Here is a 22,216-nt window from a genome sequence, read left to right as displayed (position 1 = left end):
GAGATTACATCAGAGCATCCATCTGAAATCATAACTTTTTCTGCTTTTAAGAATGAGGGCCGGTTGTAAATTTGGAGGATATGATTCACCTGCTTAATGTATTTTGGTCTGAGTAGGTGAAGCCACTTCATAAAGGAAGGTTGAAGTAAGTGATTTTAGGCCATTTCTTATGGTGTTTTGTTGTAGCAGATGCAAAATTGAAAGCAGAGATCGAGGGGATTGGAGAGAAGTGATTCAATGAAAGGACCAAGGAATAAGGTTCAAAGCTGCATGTGGAGGGAAAGAAATAGAAGACACAATCTAAGAAGAATATGAAATATGAAAAGGACATCTTTTGGTGTGACTGCAATGGTTTTTTACAGTGTTACTCAACGACTCAGTGGACATGAGTTTGAGCAAACCCTGGGAGATAGGGAAGGACAAGGAAGCCTGGCGTGCTGCGTCCACGGGCTCACAAAGAGTCGGACACGACCGAGTGACTAAACAACAACAATGCTTTTTCTCCAATGATGGAAAACCTGCCTAAGCACCCCTGAGTGTTAGGCAACTGAAAACTGTCTTTAACTACCCTACAGAGGATCCTGTTTCAGCATCTGTTTTCCTGGAAGACAGCATGTTACAAGAACAAGCAGGTAAGTGGTAGTCATTTCTATTCCTTCTGTCTCATGAAGTTACCATAAGAAGAACGGCCTGGAATAGCTGAAGTCATCAGGAACAAATTAGAGTGAGGTATTAATGTGTTCATTTCCCAGATACATTTCTGAAATTGAAATGAATTGAATTAACCTGTAAGAGGAAATGCTCAGGAATGGGAAATAAATCACAGATACCAAAGCTCTCACTTCAACCTTGCCTTAATTGCCTGTAATCAGTGTCTAATTTCAAGACAGACATTTCATAGAGAAAATGTTATGAACTTTACTTTGGAAAATTGTACTCCCTGGTAGCTCAGATGGTAAAGAATCTGCCTGCAGTTCAGTCCCTGGGTTGGGAAGATGTCCTAGAGGAGGGCATGGCAACCCACTCCAGTATTCTTGCCTGGAGAATTCTCATGGACCGAGGAGCCTGGCGGGCTACAGTCCATGGGGTCACAAAGAGCTGGACATGACTGAGCGACTGAGCATACAAGCACATTCTTCCAAGGAGCAAGTGGCTTTTAATTTCATGGCAGGGATTAGTTGTTAAAAGACACAGCACTAGATTTTGGGATCCACTAAGATATTATCTGTGCTCTAAGTCCTTTGATTATAACCATCAGGTAGATGTATGAAAAAGAACAAAATAAAAGCAGAGTTAAATTTTTCTTGAATTGTTTATTGTAAAATTTTTATTGCAGAGTCTCATCTGTAGAAAAGAATCCACCTGCCAATGCAGGAGATGCAGGTTGGATCCCTGTGTCTGGAAGATCCCTGGAGAAGGAAATGGCAACCCACTCCAGTATTCTTGCCTGGAGAATCCCCATGGACAGAGGAGCCTGGCAGGCTACAGTCCATGGCGTGGCAAAGAGTTGGACACTACTGAGCGACTAAGCACACAGCATGTGCTTCTAAAGTCTGTATGTTGGTTCAGTTCTTTGCCTTCTCTTCTCTACATAGGCAGCATCCTCTCCCATCTCTTGCCTGTGCCTGGAACATTCTCTGTATACTCAACTTCCTCTTGTCCAGCCTCAACCCCCTCATCCTCCCTCCTTTTATTCTAGTTAACTCTTGCTGTTGAAGCCTCTGCTGAAGCCCTACCTCCTGAAGTTATAAGAGCTTCAGGAAGCCTTCCTGAAGTCATAAGAGCCCATACCCCATGTGTTTCCACCTTTGTGATCCTCACGATGCACCTTTGCTACTTGCTTCATGTCCATTTCCTCCATAGATTGTGAGTTCCATCCAGGCAGAAACTTGCTCTTTGTATCTCTAGCATGTGCCCTTTGAACACTACCTGAATAGACTTGGCTCTCCTAGGAATGAAACAATCATCTGGTTTTCATATTCTGATGCAGAAGAACCATCTCCCGAGCTTTCCCATCCCCTTTTCTCTCTCTCCTTTTTTGTCCTATCTTTTTGAATAAGCTTAGTTGTAGATAGCGTGTTAGCCCAGACAGCCCCCTCCATTGCAGTAATCACAACTTCTGTTCCAGAATGTTCTTTGTTTGAAATCCTGCTAAAAAAACACTCAAGCTCAGCCTGACTACACAAATGATGCTTCAGAAATAACAGAATTATTTGTTTTTCAAAAATAATGTTTTCTCTTGCTCATATGCTCACAGCAAAGCTTGCATGATGTGAGTAAATGTTATTAAAAATCCAGGTCCTCCCCAAGGGCTATATAAGCCTGTTGTGGGAAAATCTGTGGTCACAGAAAGAGGGCTAGGGTTTGGGGAGAGAAGAGGACTCAGGAGGCAGCCGAGCCTGTCTGTTGCTCGGTTTCCCTCCTCTGGAGATTCATGTGAGGCTCAACAAGGGACTCTCTCCTGTCCAGCCCTTCATGTCATTAGCATCTGCGGAATCAAAGGGAGGAATTACTGATCTACGACTGGAAGAAGAGGCTTAGGCACTGCCTCGGGGTGCTCATATAGAAAGAACATTTCACTAATGCACCTTCAGCGGGTGGTTCTGGTTTTCCTGATTTTTACCTCTGGCCACGCCAGTTTCTAGATAGTTTGTTCTAGACGCCCTTGCCTTTAGCAGAGAGCTTGCGCCCTCTGGTGGTAAATATGAAGTACAACAGTACAGTCAACTTGGTTCACTTTACCCGAACCCCGCAGGGACTATGAAATGGTTGGTGATTTTTGCCTCAATTATGACGGTGATCTGTTTCCAAATATCTGTATATTAATCGTTAAGTTCCAGTTTGGTGGGTATGAAGTGCCTTGCCTGGTAAGCATAAATTTACAACTGGAATATTTCAATCCTAGCATTTTACAGCGGTTCTCAAGTTTTGATGTGCGAAAGAATCACCAGGAAAATCTGATTAAAGCTCAAGTTCCCAACCACAGCTCCAGACGTCCTTGTTCTGCAGGCTTTGGGTTTCCCAGAAATCGGCCCATTTAAAATGAGCCCTTGGCGGCTTCCCTGGCGGCTCAGCGGTAAAGAATCTGTCTGCCAATTTCACAGTCAGGATTGGCACAAGAGAAGCCGCTGCAATGAGAAGCCTGCTTGCTTCAACTAGAGAAAAGCCCATGCAGCAACGAAGACCCAGGACAGCCAAAAATAAATACATAATTATCTTTTAAAAGATGAGCCTCCGAGGAGGTTGACCTGTGTGAACTGTTCTTTGAGAAATGCTGGCCTAAATACTAAGAGTATAGATTTGGAACCAAACCCAAGGCCCGTCTCTGCCAGTAGTATGACATCGGATTGTTCCATCTGTAAGAAGACAGTGAGAATATAGATCTGTTGCAGAATAAAATGAGATCCTGATATAAAGGGCTTGGCAGGATCTGGTCATGACAGGGACCCAGCACATGCCAGCTCTTGTTATTTGTAGTATTGATTTAATTAGGTCAAGCTATAGGGCAGAGAAGACCAGGGGATTTTCTGGATCAAAAAGGCATTCAATCTTTGGCTCTGAGTTCTCTGCAGTGAGATGCTACCATGGATAGAAACCCACTCCTCCCTCATTCCCAAAGACAACGAGTGGCATCTGTCCCCAGGAGGAGAAGTGGCACTGAGCTGGGGAGCTTCGAGGATGTTAAACAGCCTGGGAAGAAAAGCGCTTTGGGACAAGATGCTTAAGGGCAGGGGAAATACTTTTATACGTCTTTGTACCTCTTGGGCCAGATGGGTGAAAGAGAAGTTGGCAGCTCTCCTATATAATTTCATATTAAGGGAACACTGGCTGTTTTTCTCTGTATAAAATGTTTAGGATTAACACACACACACTGCTACATATAAAATGGATAACCAACAAGGACCTACTGTGTAGTACAGGGAACTATACTCAGTATTTTGTAATAACCTATAAGGGAAAAGAATCTGAAAAAGAATAGATACATTTGTGTGCATAACAGAATCACTTTGATGTATACCTGAAACTAACACATTGTAAATCAACTATACTTCAATAAAAAATTAACGTCAAAATAAAATAAAATTGGCATGATAATATTTTCCCCAAAGAGTTCTGAAGAACAAATGAGTAGAGATATGTGTAAACCCCTTAGTGTGATGATTGACACCAGTAGTGCTTGCAAAGTATGGTTATTTTTCCCATCCCTTCTGGCCTGAATGTATCTGTAGTATCATTTTCAGAGACAGGTATTGATCAGGAGAAGGGAAACAGATGCTTTAGATGTGTGAGATTAGTGAGATTAGTGAGATTTAGCGGTGTTTCTGTTTTTTAAAAATCTGTATTTCCCCTGGTAAACTTAAAAGTCACGCTTTTAAAAATATATTTAAAATATATTTACACTAAAATAGTCACACTATTTAAAATATATCTAAGTTTAATATTTCATATATAAAAAGTCATATATATGTATAATATATATATATGTATGTGTACACAGGCTATCAGTCAGGCAGTTATAGAGAGCAAAGTTATATAATGACTCAGCAGGTTTTGAAGTCAGTATGCACTATCCTATTGATACACTTTAATCCATGTTTATGTTTATCTCCTGTGTATCTTCAAATTTTCCCCACGTACAGCATTAGTTGGCACTTCCCACCTTAATGTAATTGTAGTCTTTCCTGGGAAACTTACACACCCTGGTTGTCACGTCCCCAGATGCACCACTAGAGGGAGCCACTCCATAACAGGTGAGGTCCAGCTAACAAAAACCACGTGATCAGCCTGATGCTGATCCGAAGCCAAGGCTACAGATTACAGGTAACATATCTCAGATTTATTAAAAAACACATAGGTAACGAGTCAGAGCTTGGGCTAGGAATGATTTGGAAAAGAATTGAAGGCATTATTCCACAGAACATTCACAGTGTGTATAGAGACAGACAGAGAGCAGGGCAGCGCCTTAGAAACATTTGCGGTGGACGATGGATGGCCCGGCCTCATCGTACTCCTGTTTGCTGATCCACATCTGCTGGAAGGTGGACAGGGAGGCCAGGATGGAGCCACCAATCCATACAGAGTATTTGCGCTCGGGAGGGGCGATGATCTGTTGGTCAGGATGAGAAAGGGCCATTAGTGCACTAGGAGGGGAATTGGGGATTCCAGCATGGTCAGGATTTGTGGCCCCGGCTGAAGTTTCATGGGACAGTCTTGGCTGTTAGATGCTGAAATTGAACCCTAACCCATGGGGTGTGAATAGTTGTGGATTTAGAGATTCCTCAATGAGCACCTTTGGTTTCCCGGCTTCCTTTTGTACCAGGGGTCACTAACCCTTGGGATCTAATGCCTGATGATCTGAGGTGGAGCTAATGTACTAACAGCAGAAATAATGCACACAATAAATGAAATGCACTTGAATCATCCCGAAACCATCCCCTAACCCGCAGTCCGTGGAAAAAATAGTCTTCCACGAAACTGGTCCCTGATGCCAAAAAGGTTGGGGACTGCTGCTAAACTATCTACTTGGAAACTTCTGACACTTCAGCTTCATTCAGTCTACCATCAGGCAAACGGAAAGTTGGCCCCCAATTCTACACAACCTCCACGAAGCCCTGACATTGTCCCTGATTCCTATCAGCTGTTCTTCAGAGCTCAGCGCAACACGTACACTCTGTGGACACAAACACCAGCAACTTCAAGGGGAACTTTTCACTGGGTCAGAATTTCTGACCATAAAGGAACTTACTGTAAGACCTGATCAAGTCTACCAAGATGCACTGTTTAACACTGAGGGGTCCATTGCTGGGATGAAGATACCCCTGGGATAGGTCTCAGCTAAGCTTGCATTGGCTGGCGCTACCTGCATGAACGGGCCTGGCACGCAAGGACATGTTGATGTTTCTTAAATCAATGAATGGTTTAGGCCCAGAGAGCAGTGATTCTGAACAAGGGTTCGTCTACTTTGACCTCTGCTCTCTGGGTCTAAAACTAGCTAGAGATGAGTAAGTCTAAATTCCACATCAGATTTGGATACTTAGGTAGAAATAAATATTGACAATTGGCCAATAGATAAGATATTTCTGAAACTGTGGTGAAAGGGTTTAATTTCTCTTTATTCCTTGAGCTCTGGTTGAACATTTATTTTTAATACAAGTAGCTGATATTTACTGAGCACTTATCTGCCAAGCACTTTGCCCAGCATTTTACATGTACTATCTCATTTAATCTTCATAACCACTTTAAAGAGTAAGTACTGAATCTGTCCCATATTCTAAATGAGGAAACAGACTGAGTGAGGCTTAAGTAATTGACCTTGGTCTCACACACACACACATGATACACACATGTCACACCCAATATGCAAACCTGGACCTCTCCCAGGTGTTTTTTCTTTCTGTTTTGTTTTGGAAATAACCTTTCAGTTTTAGATACTTTTAGATTTACATATGAGTGGTACAGACAGTACAGAATCCCTACAGACGACCCCCAACCCCATTCAGTTTCAATTTCCCATAATGTCATCATCTTACTGTCCCATGTTTTCAATGGTTTGCTCTCACCACACTGGAACTCAAAATTCTACACTTATTTCTATTCAAGACTCCAGGATTGGAGAACTAGAAACTACCCAACTCTGGCTGGGTGTCTATCATCTGAGAAACACACATCCTCAGAAAACAGCCTCTCTCTCACTCCACAGTCCTTCCTCGCCTGTAATGCGGAGAGAGAGTGTGCTTCAGTCTAGCACACCCTGTTATGTTAGCTGCAGACTCTTTCCATAAAAAAGGAGATGGGAGTGCAAATAACAGAGAACTTGTCTGAATGCCTGTCGTGTGTGTGAACTGCACCCCGACGGCCCTTTCTCCCGCTCCCTGGGACATGGATCAGAGGGTCCCAGCCTGGCTTCCTGATTTCAGAGTAACAGTATCCTTTGCGAAGTCACCAGCCACATGTTAGCTTGCCTCCAAAGAATGATAGCCTTTTAATCTGAGTTCCTCTGACTGACTCAAAACGCACACAACATAGGGGTCCTGCTGGCTCATGGAGTGAGTCTGGCCATCCTGGGGTCATGCTGCACTTTGGAGCACTTGTTTCAAAAGGGGCATCAGAAAGAGAGATGAAGATAAAGTTCTGATTCCTGGCTGCTGAGATGGAATCACATTTAGTACTGAAAGAAGAGTATACTACTGAATTCTAAACAGGATTTATACCTGTTTAGAAAGGTCTGGCTCATCTGTAATGTTTATAATGATCTATACATGAGATGCACTACTTTCATGATGAGGAAAAACAAATGTATTGTGTATTTCAATGAGATATGGGCACATGAGTGGCTCTATTGACCTTTTCCTGCATCTGCTGAAAGTAGCTGACTGACATAGATAAGTATTGATTAAACTTTGTACAAGATAATTCAACTCCTCTATGAATGGAACTGACTTAGACCCTGAAAAGTATGATACTTGAGGACTTTTACCCACTGCCTAGCTCTAAGACCCATAAGTGTATGCAATCAAGATGTAGCCTCTGAAGAATCCTTCACTTCTGGTTATAAACTTGGCATTGCCAGCAGCATATAAGGGTCTATCACAGAACTTTACCTTGATCTTCATGGTGCTGGGGGCCAGGGCCGTGATCTCTTTCTGCATGCGATCAGCAATGCCGGGGTACATGGTGGTACCCCCGGAGAGGACGTTGTTAGCATAGAGGTCCTTCCTGATATCAATATCACACTTCATGATGCTGTTGTACGTGGTCTCATGGATGCCAGCAGACTCCATCCCTGGAAAAGAGACACAGGTTGTTGTCCTTGGGTGATAAAGAAAACCCAGGCTGACATGGAAGACGATATGAGCAACTGGATGATCTTACACTGGACCACAGCTTGGCAGGAGCCACCATCTCAGGACTGAAAGACACTTGAAGTGTCCCATGTCCTCCTACCATTTGTCTAGGGAGGAAGCCCTGCTTCGGCATCTCTGAAAGGGTGAGAGGCTACAATATCACAGTCCTAAGTCTTAATAGACTCACTACTATAAGTGATTCAAATAAAAGGCAAAGCCTTCAAATTCCCAAAGCCTTGAGAAGGTCCCAGGCTGAGCTAACACCACAGCTTTTGCTCAGAACTCCTAAATCTCTCCTTTACTGCTGTCTTGTCCTCACCCCTCAAAGCTAAATGGTGCTGGAACATTTGAAATATGCTTCACTTTATTTGGGCAAAGCCTCATTTTTCTTCAATCTTGATAATATTTTTTTGTCTGAATTTCTTGTTAATTTCTGACATGAAAAGAACTTCCAGATGGCTCTTCATCTTTTACAGTTTTATGATATAATACTAATCATGCTTAGTAATTGATTACTGTCAATATGAGTCTGGGTAAACTCCGGGAGTTGGTGATGGAAAGGGAGGCCTGGCGTGCTACAGTCCATGGGGTCGCAAAGAGTCGGACACGACTGAGCAACTCAACTGAACTGAACTGAATATCTAATCAGCATTGAGGGCACTTAGTGACTCCGCCCCCACACACATCTCATTTTAAAGATGAGGACACATTTTACAAATGAAGACATTTTACATTTACATTTACATTTTAAATGTAAAATTTTACATTTAAAGATGAGGCTCCAGGAAGCAAAATTATGAAAGGAGAACTAAGATTCACACCCAGGCTCACCCCTCTATAAACAACTATGCTAACCTGTCTCCCAAGGTCAATGCTAATGTAGGAACAGACATTTCCATTTTTCTTTTCCCCTATTATTTCCAGACTCAGCATTCAACCCATCCTTCTGGTGGCTCCGCTGTCTCCTAAGCATGGACAGTATCTGATTCTTTCACCATAAACCATACACCAAGAATGCTTCAGCTAGACTACAACCTAGACGATGTTTTCTTAAGAAGAAAACTCCTTTCATGGCTTCTTGATGTCTTCTCACTTTAAAAATGTGACATTCTTTCCCTTGCCCTGGCTCAGAGGCACCCTTGGCTTTGTGGCCCCTGTCACATGTTGCCACACGCAGAAGGGTGCTGGGGGCTGAGACCGGCTGGTGGAAGGAGAGGAGGAGGCTCTCCCGGGTGGGCTGCCTACCGATGAATGAGGGCTGGAACAGGGTCTCAGGGCAGCGGAAACGCTCATTCCCGATGGTGATCACCTGCCCATCAGGCAGCTCATAGCTCTTCTCGAGGGAGGAGGAGGATGCGGCAGTGGCCATCTCATTCTCAAAGTCCAGGGCTACGTAGCACAGTTTCTCCTTGATGTCCCGGACAATCTCACGCTCAGCTGTCAATGAGATACAAACATGGTGGCCAACCTTGAGATTTGCACGGGTGGTAAAAATCCACCTGCCCTACTGTCTTCCAATACAGGTTTCTCCCCTGAAAGTGTATATTCTATTCTGCAACCCCAAATCCATGAGGACAGTTAAATGAGAGGTCCACTAGGGAACCACTTCTCTTCCCAGCAAAGTGCTTCACACAGAGAAACTTCTAAGCAGATAATGTCCGGACAGTGCATGACAGGATGAAAATGAGCTGGCTAGTGACAGACAAAGAGCAGGAATCCTTTTGGACGTTAACTTTGTTGCATGATAAATTAATGACTCTCTGTTATACGTGCGATACAACAGTTTATTATTTTCAGTTGACCAGGAAGATTCATGCCAAAACAGTCCCTTAGAAGCACCTACAGTTTTAAAAAGCTCTGAAGACCCATGTTGTCTGACCCAGGTGGATTCCAACTCAAGTCCTTGGAAAACTCATCACCTTCCAGAAAGAGACCCAGGACCAGTCCCGGTAGAGAAGGTCCCAGTGGTGCATGGAAGAAGTGGGTGGACAGACCCCTTTCCGACTCCTGTCCTCTGAAGTTCTAAACTATTGGTGTTATCCAGGCCCCTGGCAACTTTTTGGAGGCATCTTGGAATTCCTCAGAGTGGGCAGAGAAGGGTCAGAATTCATTCAACTCTCTACCCCAGAAGGAGATTTTTAAATCATCAGGGCTCAAATTTAGAGTCTAGGATAAGTCTTGGGCAGGTCCAGAAACCTGAACATTTGGACAAGAGCAAATTGGTGAGGGAAGGGCAGGCAGCCAGGGCACTGAGTTCGTCCTGATGTCTCTAGGACTGTCTGCCTCTGCCTCTCATAGAGAGAGATCAAGGCCGCCAGTTTAGTCGGAAGACAAACATGCCATTGTCTGCTGGGTTGGTATTACTAATCACTAACAAGTATCTCATGCTTCCTCAGAACCAGGAATTCCACGTGCATGATCTCATTTACTACTCCCAACATCCTTGTGAGAAAGAGTAAATGATCACTCCCATTTTACAGATGGAGAGCCTATGGCTTGGTGGACTTGGGCATTTAGTCCAAGGTCGCACAGCTAGTGAGTGGCAGAACTGGGACCCGAGCCCTGTCAAGATGTCTCCAAAGACTGCCAATCACCATGCCATACTATTTTCAGGCTCTTTATAAATTAAGTTTTTTGGAATATAGTTGCTTTACAATGTTGTACCAGTTTCCACTGCACACCAAAGTGGTTCCGCTATACGTAAACATATAATTCCCTTTTTCTTTGGATTTCCTTCCTATTCAGGTCACGGTGGAGTATCAAGTAGAGTTCCCTGTGCTATAGAGCAGGTTCTAATTAGCTATCTACTTTCCACATAGGATCAGTAGTGTATATATGTTGATCTCAATCTCCCAATTCCTCCCTTATTTTCAGTCTCTATGTGTGAATGGAAGAGATTTAAAAAATGTTCAAATACTGCAACTCTGACTAGCTCATAATACCTGATGGTTAAAACTATTCTTCTCCAGGAAATGGTGTAATCGTTTTGCGATTACACATAGCAAAATACTCAGAGTTTTGCCCTGGGCATTAGAGTCAGGTCTCCCTACCTGCAAGGCTCCCTCCCATAGTTTCCTCGGATAGTCACCACGTCAGGGAAGAACACCCCGCCCCTATGCCCCCTCCCTTTCTGTCCCTCAGGCCTCACCGGTGGTCACGAAGGAATAGCCTCGCTCGGTCAGGATCTTCATGAGGTAGTCGGTGAGATCTCGGCCAGCCAGGTCCAGACGCATGATGGCGTGGGGCAGGGCGTAGCCCTCATAGATGGGCACGTTGTGGGTGACACCATCTCCAGAGTCCAGCACAATGCCTGGGGGACAGTTGTGCAGGATAAAAGTCAACCAGGGGAACTGGTGTATGGTCACTTACTGGTCTAGTAGAAGGGGAATTTCTAAGCCTTTTATTTGAAAGGAAAGAAGGCATTTGATAGGAAAAGAGAGTTAAGGCAGGGCTAGGAAAAGAAAAGGAAAAAAAAAAAAAGAACAGGAAGAGGGAAACAATAGAAGTCCTCCTGGAAATACAAGTTAAAGGGCTTATTTTTAAAGGTGAGAAGAAGCCCTCAAGGGGCAGGAGTTAACTCTGTCAGTTCTAAATAACCCCCAGTCCATCACAACACACGTGTTCATAAACCATTCAATCCTGTAACTGATGGTGTACTCAACCAGGGCTTTCACCCTGCCCAGCCACCTACCAGTTGTACGTCCAGAGGCATAGAGCGACAGCACCGCCTGAATAGCCACATACATGGCTGGGACATTGAAAGTCTCAAACATAATCTGCAAAGCAAGCCAAAGAGATGAGTTAATGATGCTGCCAGTATCACCAAGAATGCACAAGAGAGCATCTTGCCGATGCCTGCAGATGGGCCGGCCTGGTTCTGGGTAGAGGAAACTAAGGCCAAGGAGGTCAGAGAAGCCTTGGTTATGGGTCAAGGAGAAAGGAAGGTGTGAATGGAGAGACCACCATACCGGTGACCTGGTGTCATGGGGGGTGGGAGGGACAGTGTGCACACATGACCAGCCAGGTATACGGAGGCTCTAGTTTCTGGTCCTGGCCCTGACTTGAACGTGACCTGGAGAATTCACCAAACTAACAACTGACTAATGTGGACGGCCTGCGGGATCTTTGTTCCCCAACCAGGGATCGAACCCAGGCCCTGAACAGTGAAAGCACGGAGCCTAAACCACTGAAGCTCAGACTGGTTGAAATGAACCCCATTCTGTGGTCTGTCTGAGATTCCATTTAATCTGTTCAACTTTTTTCTGTAGTTGCTGGGTCAATGTCAGCCCTAGAGTCTGAGGCCATTCTAGCGGCAGTGAAGGAGTCCTGGTTGCTGGAAGAAAAGACTGCCTGATGGTAACAGAGAACCAAATATGAATGTTGATGTGGCAGTTCATGCCATCCAGAGCATAGTTAGCGCCAGAGCCCTTCCAGCTCACGAGTTAGAAATGTATGCCCACGGAGATGCCCATAGGCCTCCGTATCTCCATCTACAAAACCCTCTCTGGTCCATTTAACCAGAGTGAACATCTAGCATAGTTTGCTAGACGGCCATAATTCCCACCTATTCATTTTTACCATTCACTGGGAAAAAAGCTCCCTTAAGAAACAGCATCTCTTGGGTCATAAGTCCTTTCCAGACACTCAGATGTTCCCCAGCAGAGAACAGCTGCTAGTGTGTTGATGAGGCATCCAGAGCTCTTCCAAGAAAAAGGCTCTGCAGTATTTATGTTTATTATTCTCTGAGGTCAAAAGATTGTGGGCCAAATTCAAGCTCTGACACTTCTAGCTGTGTGACCTTGGGACCATCACCTAATGTACTTGAGTCTCAAATTCTTCATTTATATTGGCAGTGGTTTAGTTGCTAAGTCTGAGTCTTACAACCCCATGGAGTATAGCCCACCACGCTCCTTTGTCCATGGGATTTTCCAGGCAAGAATACTGGAGTGGGTTACTATTTCCTTCCCCAGGGGATCTTCCTGACCCAGGAAGAGAACTTGGGTCTCCTGAATTGCTGGCAAGATTCTTTACCAACTGAGCCACCAGGGAAGCCTTCATTTATATTATTAGGATAATCATAGCTCATGCTTTAAGTTAAGATTTAAAGAGACAATCTGTATAAAATGCTTAGCCCACTGCTTAACCATAACAAGCATGAAGTTGACACTAGGTGTATGTATTAAGCTGCTCATCCAAACTGGAAACTTTGTCTGGATGATGGAATAGATGGTCTCCTGTTCCAAAGTCTCTGAGCTTCAGAAAGTCACAATAAAGATAATAATAAATACCTGTTTAGTGTTTATCATACCAGGTACCATGAAACACATTTAGCATTTGTCTCATTAATCTTCAAATCACTTGAAAAACAATAGTAGTAATATTATTCTCAATATATGGACAAGGAAACTGAGTCTATGAAAATTAAGTGGCTATTTTAAAGTCACACAGCTGATAAGTGACAGATCGAATTTTCAAACTGGGATCTGACTCTAGGACCAAAATTCCCCATTGTATGTTATCCTGCATTTTGAAATGACTTCTCCTTAGAAGTTTTAAACCTAAACATGTGGCCTTTTCAGTTAAATCTGGAAAATTTCCTATTGCTCTTGGAGTCAAGGGGCCATTCCTGCAGTAAGGATGTCTGATGCCTGTGGCCTTGGGAATCCAGGAAAGTTGTCAGCCTGTGAGAGGACTGTTGGGTGGGCCTTTTATCTGCTATTCTGTACAACCCCCTTCAAGGACTTCCTCCAAGCCCCAAAGTGCTGGGTCCTAGAGTGGTATTTACCTGGGTCATTTTCTCCCGGTTGGCCTTGGGGTTCAGGGGTGCCTCAGTGAGCAGGGTTGGATGCTCTTCAGGGGCAACACGAAGCTCATTGTAGAAAGAGTGGTGCCAGATCTAGGGGACCAAGAAAAAGCACAGCAATGAGACACAGCAGAGGCACGACAGTCCGCAAAAAGGGACCAGAATGAGCACATGAAACCAGGTCCAAACACAAGTGCTCATTATGTGTCCACGTTTTTACACGTGCAGAGACTCAGGCGTAAAGACTACAAGGAACCTACCTGAGAATTCACACTTCGTAAGTGAATGAGCAAAAACCCACACCCAGGTCTACGAGGCAGGGTAGGGTAGTGGTTAAGGACATAGGCTCTGGAGTGAAACCTGGGTTCAAATCCTGGCTTAAGCACTTCTTGGTAATATGAGCGTAGGCAAATTTTAACCCTTCTCTGCAACAATCTGTCCATGGGGAATATAAAAATAATTCATGTCTTTGTGAGACTTAAATCAGGGAACCCTAGAGTTACTATTTAGCCCAGTGCCTGGCCCAGAGCAAATGCTGCCATTATTCAACTATATCTTCTTTACCCGCTGGTGCTCACTAAGTCATGTCCAACCCTTTGCAAGCCCGTGGACTGTAGCCCACGAGGCTCCTCTATCCATAGGATTTTCCTGGCAAGAATACTGGAGTGGGTTTCCATTTCCTCCTCCAGGGGACCTGCCTGAGCCAGGGATCAAACCCATATCTCTGATGTCTCCTGCATTGCAAGCGGGAGCTTTACTGCTGAGCCACAGGGAAGCCCCCATTTTAATTAGTATTCATGGGCAAATGACTTAGTGTAGCAAGTAAAAGGACAAATGAATGAATATATGAATGGATGAATGAAGCAGATCTGAAAACCTAATGGTTATTTTTAATATTTAAGGGAATTTTTCCACCCCTTCATTCCTCTCTTTGCTCCCCAGGGTTGAAAGAAGCTTACCTTGGCTGGCACACACTGGACCTTTCATTCATGGACAGACCTTGGCCTTCAGGTGTTTCCCCAAAAAGCCAGGGCCTGTTTCTAGCATGATGTACTTTGAACATGCTTGTGTTTGCTTCAAGGTTAAGCATGCTCTTTATTTTTATTTTCTGAGCTGTTTCTTTTTGTAATTTAATTTTTATTTTATATTGGAGTATAATCAATTTACAATATTGTGTTAGTTTCAGATATACAGATGAGTGATTCAGTTATACATATATATATATTTTTTTCAAATTCTTTTGCCATATAGGTTATTGTAGAATATTGAGTAGAGTTCTCTGTAAGCATCCTTTTTAACCCTGGATGCCATAAAGAACAAACCATTGTGAAAAGAGTTCAGTTGATTAATTATTTTTAAAAGCCCCAAAATTCTCGGCTAGTGCCTGAAATATTAAATTCACTCAGAATTAAAACAAAATAAAAACAAGAACTGCTAGTGAAAGTCTGTACATTAACAAAAGCTAGATTGACTTTAAAGATTCTTTATCTTGTTGCAGTTTCTTTGGTTTTGAGTTTGCGGTTTCTAGAAAGGAAATGAGACTCCTGAAAGTTCTATTCCTTTGATGGAGTAAAAGCGGCACAGTGCCCAGGAAATTAAAAAAAAAAAAAAAAGAGAAGAAACGCTGCCAATCTTATTATATACCATGGATACTCTAAAACATCGTTAGAAACCAACCAATCTCTATCTCTCCCCACTCTGTCTCTCTTCTTCTCTCTCTCTCTCCAGAAGACACTTTACATTTTAGAAATGACAGTATGCTTCATTTGTTTTTCTCCAGGTGTATCCCTTCTGTGATGCTGCCAGCTCCATGGAGAAAGTCTTAAAAGCAAATTTTCTCATCACTACTATTATCTCCTCCTCAGTGCCTACTGCAGTCTTAACCAAATCCAGACTCTTAGACTCAGCAAACATAATGAAACACATTTTTTTGTAGAGCAGCAGAGGTTTCAACATTATCACTGATAAATTCTAGCAACACTAGTTTCTTTTAAAATCGTGAGAGTATGTGTGCGTCTGTGTGTGTGGAGCTGACAGATACATAAAAGTCCAGATTTTCTGGTTCTAACATATTTGCTGCATTTAAAAATTTTAAGTCACTTTCTCATTATTTCTTCTGCCTTTTCTTTGATCACTTTGTTTCCATGATGCTTGAGAGCAAATATCAAAACCCTCGGGTTTAACGCTTCTCATTAGCTCTTCTCTATGGGTCTGGGAGAGAAAGACTTCAACTTAATGCAACTCAGGGAGATAGCTTTTTGAACTGTTTATTTAAAAATTTGTGTTGGTTGCTTGTGCTTCCTATGTTGAGGGACATTTTAGGAATGTACCAAACATACAATGTCACAGCCCCTTTTCTACAGAGAAAACTAAAAGCAAAAAAAAAAAAGAACAACTAGCTTTTTTTAATGTTCAGGGTAAATTAATGAAAAACTTTCAGGAACGGGTGGGTGAAGGCTCTTCCCAGCTCTTCCATCCCTTGTTCTCCTGTTTGCAGTCCAACAGTGCTTGTCCTTGGAGGGAAGCCAGTTGTCTGAGCAATTGACTATAATTCCCACCACTGTCAAAGAACGACTGTTCTCATTTTTAAAGCTAGCTCCCTCTGTGCTCTGCTTAGTCGCTCAGTTGTGTCCGATTCTCTTCAACCCCATGGACTGTGGCCCACCGGGCTTCTCTGTCCATGAGATTCTCCGGGCAAGAATACTGGAGTGGGTTGCCACTTCCTCCTCCAGGGGATCTTTCCCACCCAGGGAATGAACCCACGTCTCTTGCATCTCCTGCACTGGCAGGCGGATTCTTCACCACTAGCGCCACCTGGGAAGCCCATCTGCCTCTAACTGGTTTATAACCCTCTTAGTCAAGGAATTTGCTTTTTTAAATAAATAAATAAAGTTCAGAATTTTTAAAATTCAGTTAGTAAAAATCTAGAAGGAACACCAACAAGTAAAAGCACAACCAGGCAAAGTGAGCCTGTTCTTCTCCCCAGCGGCAGCCAGACGTTTGAGACCCGGGCCGCAGGAGCTACTCAGGCCTCGCCCAGTACCTTCTCCATGTCGTCCCAGTTGGTGATGATGCCATGCTCTATCGGGTACTTCAGGGTCAGGATTCCTCTTTTGCTCTGTGCTTCATCGCCCACGTAGCTGTCTTTCTGTCCCATTCCCACCATCACCCCCTAAAAAGTTCAACACATGACAAGTCAGCCTCTCTCAGAACTGGTGAACTGACTACTGTCCAGACACAAAGGGTTAAATCATTGCAATGAACATCCTTCCAGTACCAGCCATGACCTGCTGATCCTATTGTTACTGAGCTCTTAGGAAACATCCCTTAGGTGATTTCAAACAGGCCTGAACAGGCCTACAAATAGCAGAGAACCTTGAGGGTAAGGCGACTTTGTCATTTATCTTCTGTGTTCCTTCATGAGCTCGCTTAGAGCAAAGACGGTATCTGTCTTGTTCGCCACTATGACAAATTTCCTGGCATGTATCTGGCACTCCATCATTATTTGTTGAATGTATATACAAAATTTACACATTAGTTAAATGGCATTTTGCCTCTCATGAATCCTTTAAACTGTACGTTTGGAATTGTCACCTACTCAAGAGCATATCTAACCATTATAAGCAAAAGCATTATTTCTACAAATGACCACTCAGTTTCTAATAGATAAAATCATAATGATCAATATTACACTATCTGCCTAAACTAGTGGAATGCATTTTTTTAGTCATTAATGTGACTCTTTAGAAAAAAAGAATCCTCATGACTAAAATTTAAAATTGCATTGGAGTGACAGAATTGCAAAACAGGTGGGGCTCCTAAAGTTCCTTAAGAAGTGATTTTTGCAAAATATCTTGGCTGTAAAAGTTTAACAAAGAGAGAGAGTTCTTTCACTGGGGAAGGCTTCTATTATGTCTCCTTGTGAATTGATGCCAAATCAAAAGCCTAACTATCAATCAGATAGGCTCAGTGTGCAAAATACATTTCTGATGTGAAAGGAGAATTTCTGGGATGAAGCTCTCACCTTTTACCCTGTGGCTGCCATCCATATTTTCTTTCTATATAATGTTATGTAAAATTACCATATGTCTATTCACATGTATTTCGCTGACACCTAACAGGTGTAAAATTACATTAGGTAACAATGCTTACTTTCATTTCACATTAGGTTCTTTGAGAATGAGCAACCTGACCTTTTACTGTAGTTTCTTTACATAGAGTAGCTATGGAATACATCAGATAACACATAAATATTTCTGATGCTGATGACCACGGTTACATTTAGACAAAAAGGATTTATGGAAAAAAGTCAGACTTTCTGTATTTATGAAAAAAAAAAAAAGTCTCCCACCAGGTAATCTGTCAACAATGTATATGGAATTGGCACTTATCTCTGGACATCAGTCATCAGAGGTACATTTCCAACAAAGCTACATAATTTCTGGGCAGAGAGCAACAATCTATGAATACCCATGGACACAGAGACATAGAGGGACCAAATCTATATGGCTTTGTTTCTCTCTGCTTCAGAGAGAATTTTGCTCACCTGATGTCGAGGACGTCCCACGATGGATGGGAAAACAGCCCTGGGAGCATCATCCCCCGCAAAGCCGGCCTTACAGAGCCCAGAGCCATTGTCACACACCAGGGCGGTGCTGTCCTCCTCCTCGCACATCTCGGCTGGAGCTGCTTCACAGGGTCCTAAAGGGATCAGGGAGGAAGCCAACGCAGGTGTGATCCAGCAGTCTTGGAACTTACCTGACCACTCCCACCTTCCAGCGGGAGTTGAGACTCCTCCTCTATACTCCTAGAGCGCCCCCTGCCGATTCTTATCTAACACACCATTTATCTCACAGCACTTTCGTTAGACTAATCTTAAACTCAGACTTCATTCACACAGTAGTTCTCCAGCGCAGGAACATCACGTGTTATGAAACATCATAAGCACTTTAAAGATTGACTAAGCAAGTGAAGGAATGAACTACTTCAGAGCACAGATGGAATGTCAGTCCATGAGATCTGATCTCCCAGGGACAAGTCACCTGTCATTTGTTAATGAAGTACCTAGAATTTGCTGTCTGTATACACCCATACTCATATTTTTCTAGATATGCTATAAATTAAAATTTTTTTCCAAAAAAGTAGATGTTGAGGAATGAGCAGCATGTGAAATTTTGGAAATACTGAAACGTTTCATGTAAAAAAATGTTTAAAAGAATATTCTCTTTTGGATCCTGGGGACTTTAATTTTACACAAGGGTAAAATTAAAGCCCTGAGGAACCAACCAAAACGTCTTACGGAGGTGCTTAAAATTTTAGGGGTCACAGTCATTCCATTAATAAAAATCACTGCTAACCTCTAAGTCCAACAAGGCAGAGTGAGTCCAAAAAATTACATATCATGCAGTAGAATGTTCTATTGTCCTTAAGAAACATAAATAAAAGGATAAGTTACAGGTCATTCTTATGTAATACTAGGCTAAAGGTAAGCATTGTATGATCCCATTAAAAATGTATTGTTATGCACTTGAAAAAGATTAATCATATTTACCAAGATGTTGATGGGGATTATTTTTGAAGTGGATATTCTAGGTGTTTTACATGAAACCCTGGGTTCTGTAATATTTTCTAAATAAATTGAGCATATATTGTTTCAGTAAGAAAACAGTATTTTAAATATCCCACGTTTAAGCTTGAATCCCATGACAAAATTTGGAAGGTTGGAGCAAAAGTAACAACTTAAATATTTAGGAAATTGAAGGCTTATTAGAGAACATTTTTGTTTAATACCCTCATTTCTACAAATGAGAAAACTCAGGGGAAGTGATTTGCCAAAAAACATGAACCTCACCTGAGAGGACATAACTTAAAATCCAGGACATGTACTATCATTGCCAACTGACAGACAAGGAAATCAAGACTCAAGGAGTTGAAGTGACTTGTCCAGATCTCAAAAGTGGTAAAGCTGGGACAACAGAGATTACAGCACCCGATGATTATGGTCTTGGACCCTGGAGTCTCACTGCCTGGATGTGAGTGTGGGTTTCGCCATTTAGAGGAGAAGGCAATGGCACCCCACTCCAGTACTCTTGCCTGGAAAATCCCATGGGCGGAGGAGCCTGGTAGGCTGCAGTCCATGGGGTCCCGAAGAGTCAGACCTGACTGAGCGACTTCACTTTCACTTTTCACTTTTTTGCATTGGAGAAGGAAATGGCAACCCACTCCAGTGTTCTTGCCTGGAAAATCCCAGGGATGGGGTCGCACAGAGTCGGACACGACTGAAGTGACTTAGCAGTTCGCCATTTAGAAGCTATGTGATTTAGTAAGTTATTTAATATCTCTGAATCAGTCTCTTTATCCATCTATGAAAGAACAATAAAACCCATGTGTAGTACATAGAGTCTTATGGGGATTAGGTATTTTAAAGCATTTAAAATAATTGATAGTGACATATACATTATGAATTCTCAGTAAATACTATTTTAAAATTATTAATTTAAATTATAATTATTGTGTGATTATTATCATTATCCAGATCTTTTTATTTCTTGTCTTGGCTTCCTTTCCACACTACTTCCAGGCTTAGGACAGAGACCTTCAACTTGTAGATTCTACTTGTAAGAATAGAAAATGTAACTTATAAGTGGCTGACTCTTTCCTTTCCCACCCTTCCCTTCCCTTTCCAGACACTGAAGTGTGTTTGGCAGTCATGTGACTTGGCTTCCTTCCTAGCAGATCAAGAAGTAAGAAGAGAGGTGAGAAATTTAGGGAGACGACGCAGAAGAAGCAGTCCAAGGCAAGTGTCAGAGGTGGCCAGCACCAGATCAGTACCCTCTCTGGATGTGCTAAGCAGAGCTTCCAAATCAAAAGAAGAGCTGAAAACAGGATAAAATATTCAGAATTAGAAGACTTTGAAAATGTGATGGTGTGGACACCAGGAATACATGTCTTTAGTAACCCTTTCCTTGGGCGAGAAAGTTTTGGGGGAGCGTTAGAATGCACTGCAGAAAAAAAATAGATTGGACCCTCAATATGCAGGAAAAAGAAAATCTCAAAATTTAGTAAATGTGCTTTTATTTGACTGGAAAAAAAAAAAGATGTCTAGGAAGAATTTTTCAATCTCTAAACCAAGCACTGTCGTTAGAGAAATCTGTATGCCCCAGAAAGAAGCTGGCTTAATGGTTTACAACTCTTATCTAACCTGATGAGCAGCTGGGTTTGGAGCAAAGCATTTCCTAATTAGGTAAAACCCACTAGAATGTCTGCTGTTGGAACAGCACCCAGGTCAGGGGGGTTTGCTCCAACTGACTGGAGTGCATCTCGTGCCAAAAATGAGGAGTTAGTGGGAGGGGAACACTGCAGTTCCCAGCTCCACGGTCTTGAAACACAAACCATATTTAGTCATGAATCACAAAATGGAAGGAAAAATCTTAGCATGAAAACCCCAGTCGGTGCCGGAGCTGCCAAACCCTGATTCACAGTGAAGATCAGCTTCGGGTGGCGAGGCTGGCTCCGTGGTCCCGCCTGGCTGAGAAATGCAAACCATCCCATAGGCTGAAATGCAAACAGCTGTCAGTTGCATGCAAGCTCCCTCCCTCTTTATTCACCAAGATTCAGCTGGGTTCCTGCTATGCTCTGCTGCAAACCAACCAAGGGAGATGCATATACCCTGAACTGCAAGCTCACGGTTACACTCAAGAGACTTTCCCATAGAAGACACCACCAATGAGAGCCAGAGGAACCCAGATGCAAATACATAAAGAGCCAATATCAAAGGCTAGGCAACTAACCTCTGTTCAGTTCTAAAATCCACTGTCAGACACCGTAGTTGCACCAAATGTACAGTCCAGTGAAAAATCCCCATACCAAATCTGAACCACAAGCAGATACTGGAGTTTCCAGGGTCTAAATATACATCGTCATGTAGCTGATTGCAGACAGCTAGACTACACCTCTGAAATGCACTGCAAGACCGGGGCTGCTGGTTTAGTATAAACAAATTTTGCAGGTGACACTCATAGATTTCATTCCATCTTCCTCTCCCCTTCCTCCCCCACACAGGCTGCATCTCAGCTTTGTTTTTGAGGTTAGATAATTATAGCTAAAGGTTACAATAGTGTTAGTAGTACAATCTTCATTCAAACATTTCTGAGTGTGTGAGTCTGGCTAAAATCTCCATAGATGACATCTGATTATACTGGGAAATGTCAGAGCTGCTGGAATCTAAGCCACATCTCTGGGCCGGTGCCACTTACCCTGAAAGTGCTCAGCTGGGCTTCTCCGCTCTGGGTGGTGTTCTGGAAAGCTGAAGCCTGGAGGGTTATATAGCCCCTTGGCCTGTTCCCCTCCCACTGGCTTCCCAAACAAGGAACAAAGACAGACTCAAGCCCTCTGTGGAGTCTAACACAACCATATAGGGACCTCAGCACAAAACTCTCTAATCTGGGTGGCCGGAGGCCTGGGTCTCTTCCACTGCATTCCACTGCTCTGCTCATGAAACGGGAGGCGGCTCAGCTGCCTGTGGGAGATAAACACCCCCAGCCTTCAGAACAACTGCTGAAATGCCCAG

General features: G+C 43.0%; 1 protein-coding gene across 1 annotated transcript; it reads right to left on the bottom strand.

Moving 5' to 3' along the window:
• Window positions 1-4,815: 4,815 nt before the first annotated feature.
• On the bottom strand, window positions 4,816-21,945 carry ACTA2 (actin alpha 2, smooth muscle). The gene is made up of 9 exons (XM_043476084.1): window positions 21,903-21,945; window positions 18,194-18,348; window positions 16,691-16,819; window positions 13,630-13,740; window positions 11,536-11,620; window positions 10,993-11,154; window positions 9,090-9,281; window positions 7,602-7,783; window positions 4,816-5,107 (listed from the first exon to the last, which is right to left on the bottom strand). Exons 2-9 carry the CDS (start codon window positions 18,320-18,322, stop codon window positions 4,964-4,966), a joined length of 1,134 nt encoding a protein of 377 aa, XP_043332019.1. The 5' UTR covers window positions 18,323-18,348; window positions 21,903-21,945; the 3' UTR covers window positions 4,816-4,963.
• Between the last annotated feature and the right edge of the window lie 271 nt (window positions 21,946-22,216).

This window comes from Cervus canadensis, chromosome 8, assembly GCF_019320065.1.
Source record: "Cervus canadensis isolate Bull #8, Minnesota chromosome 8, ASM1932006v1, whole genome shotgun sequence".
Lineage (NCBI taxonomy): Eukaryota > Metazoa > Chordata > Mammalia > Artiodactyla > Cervidae > Cervus > Cervus canadensis.
Note: the sequence above shows the minus strand (reverse complement) of the source record. Positions and strands in the feature narration are given on the sequence as shown.

Excerpts from the sequence above, each read along its gene's own strand:
- ACTA2 (XM_043476084.1), bottom strand. The coding sequence starts at position 18,322 with ATGTGCGAGGAGGAGGACAGCACCGCCCTGGTGTGTGACAATGGCTCT. Across the intron at positions 11,621-13,629 it reads ACCGGGAGAAAATGACCCAG|ATTATGTTTGAGACTTTCAA; the intron begins GTAAATACCACT and ends CTTGCTTTGCAG. Across the intron at positions 7,784-9,089 it reads GTTCCAGCCCTCATTCATCG|GGATGGAGTCTGCTGGCATC; the intron begins GTAGGCAGCCCA and ends TCTCTTTTCCAG.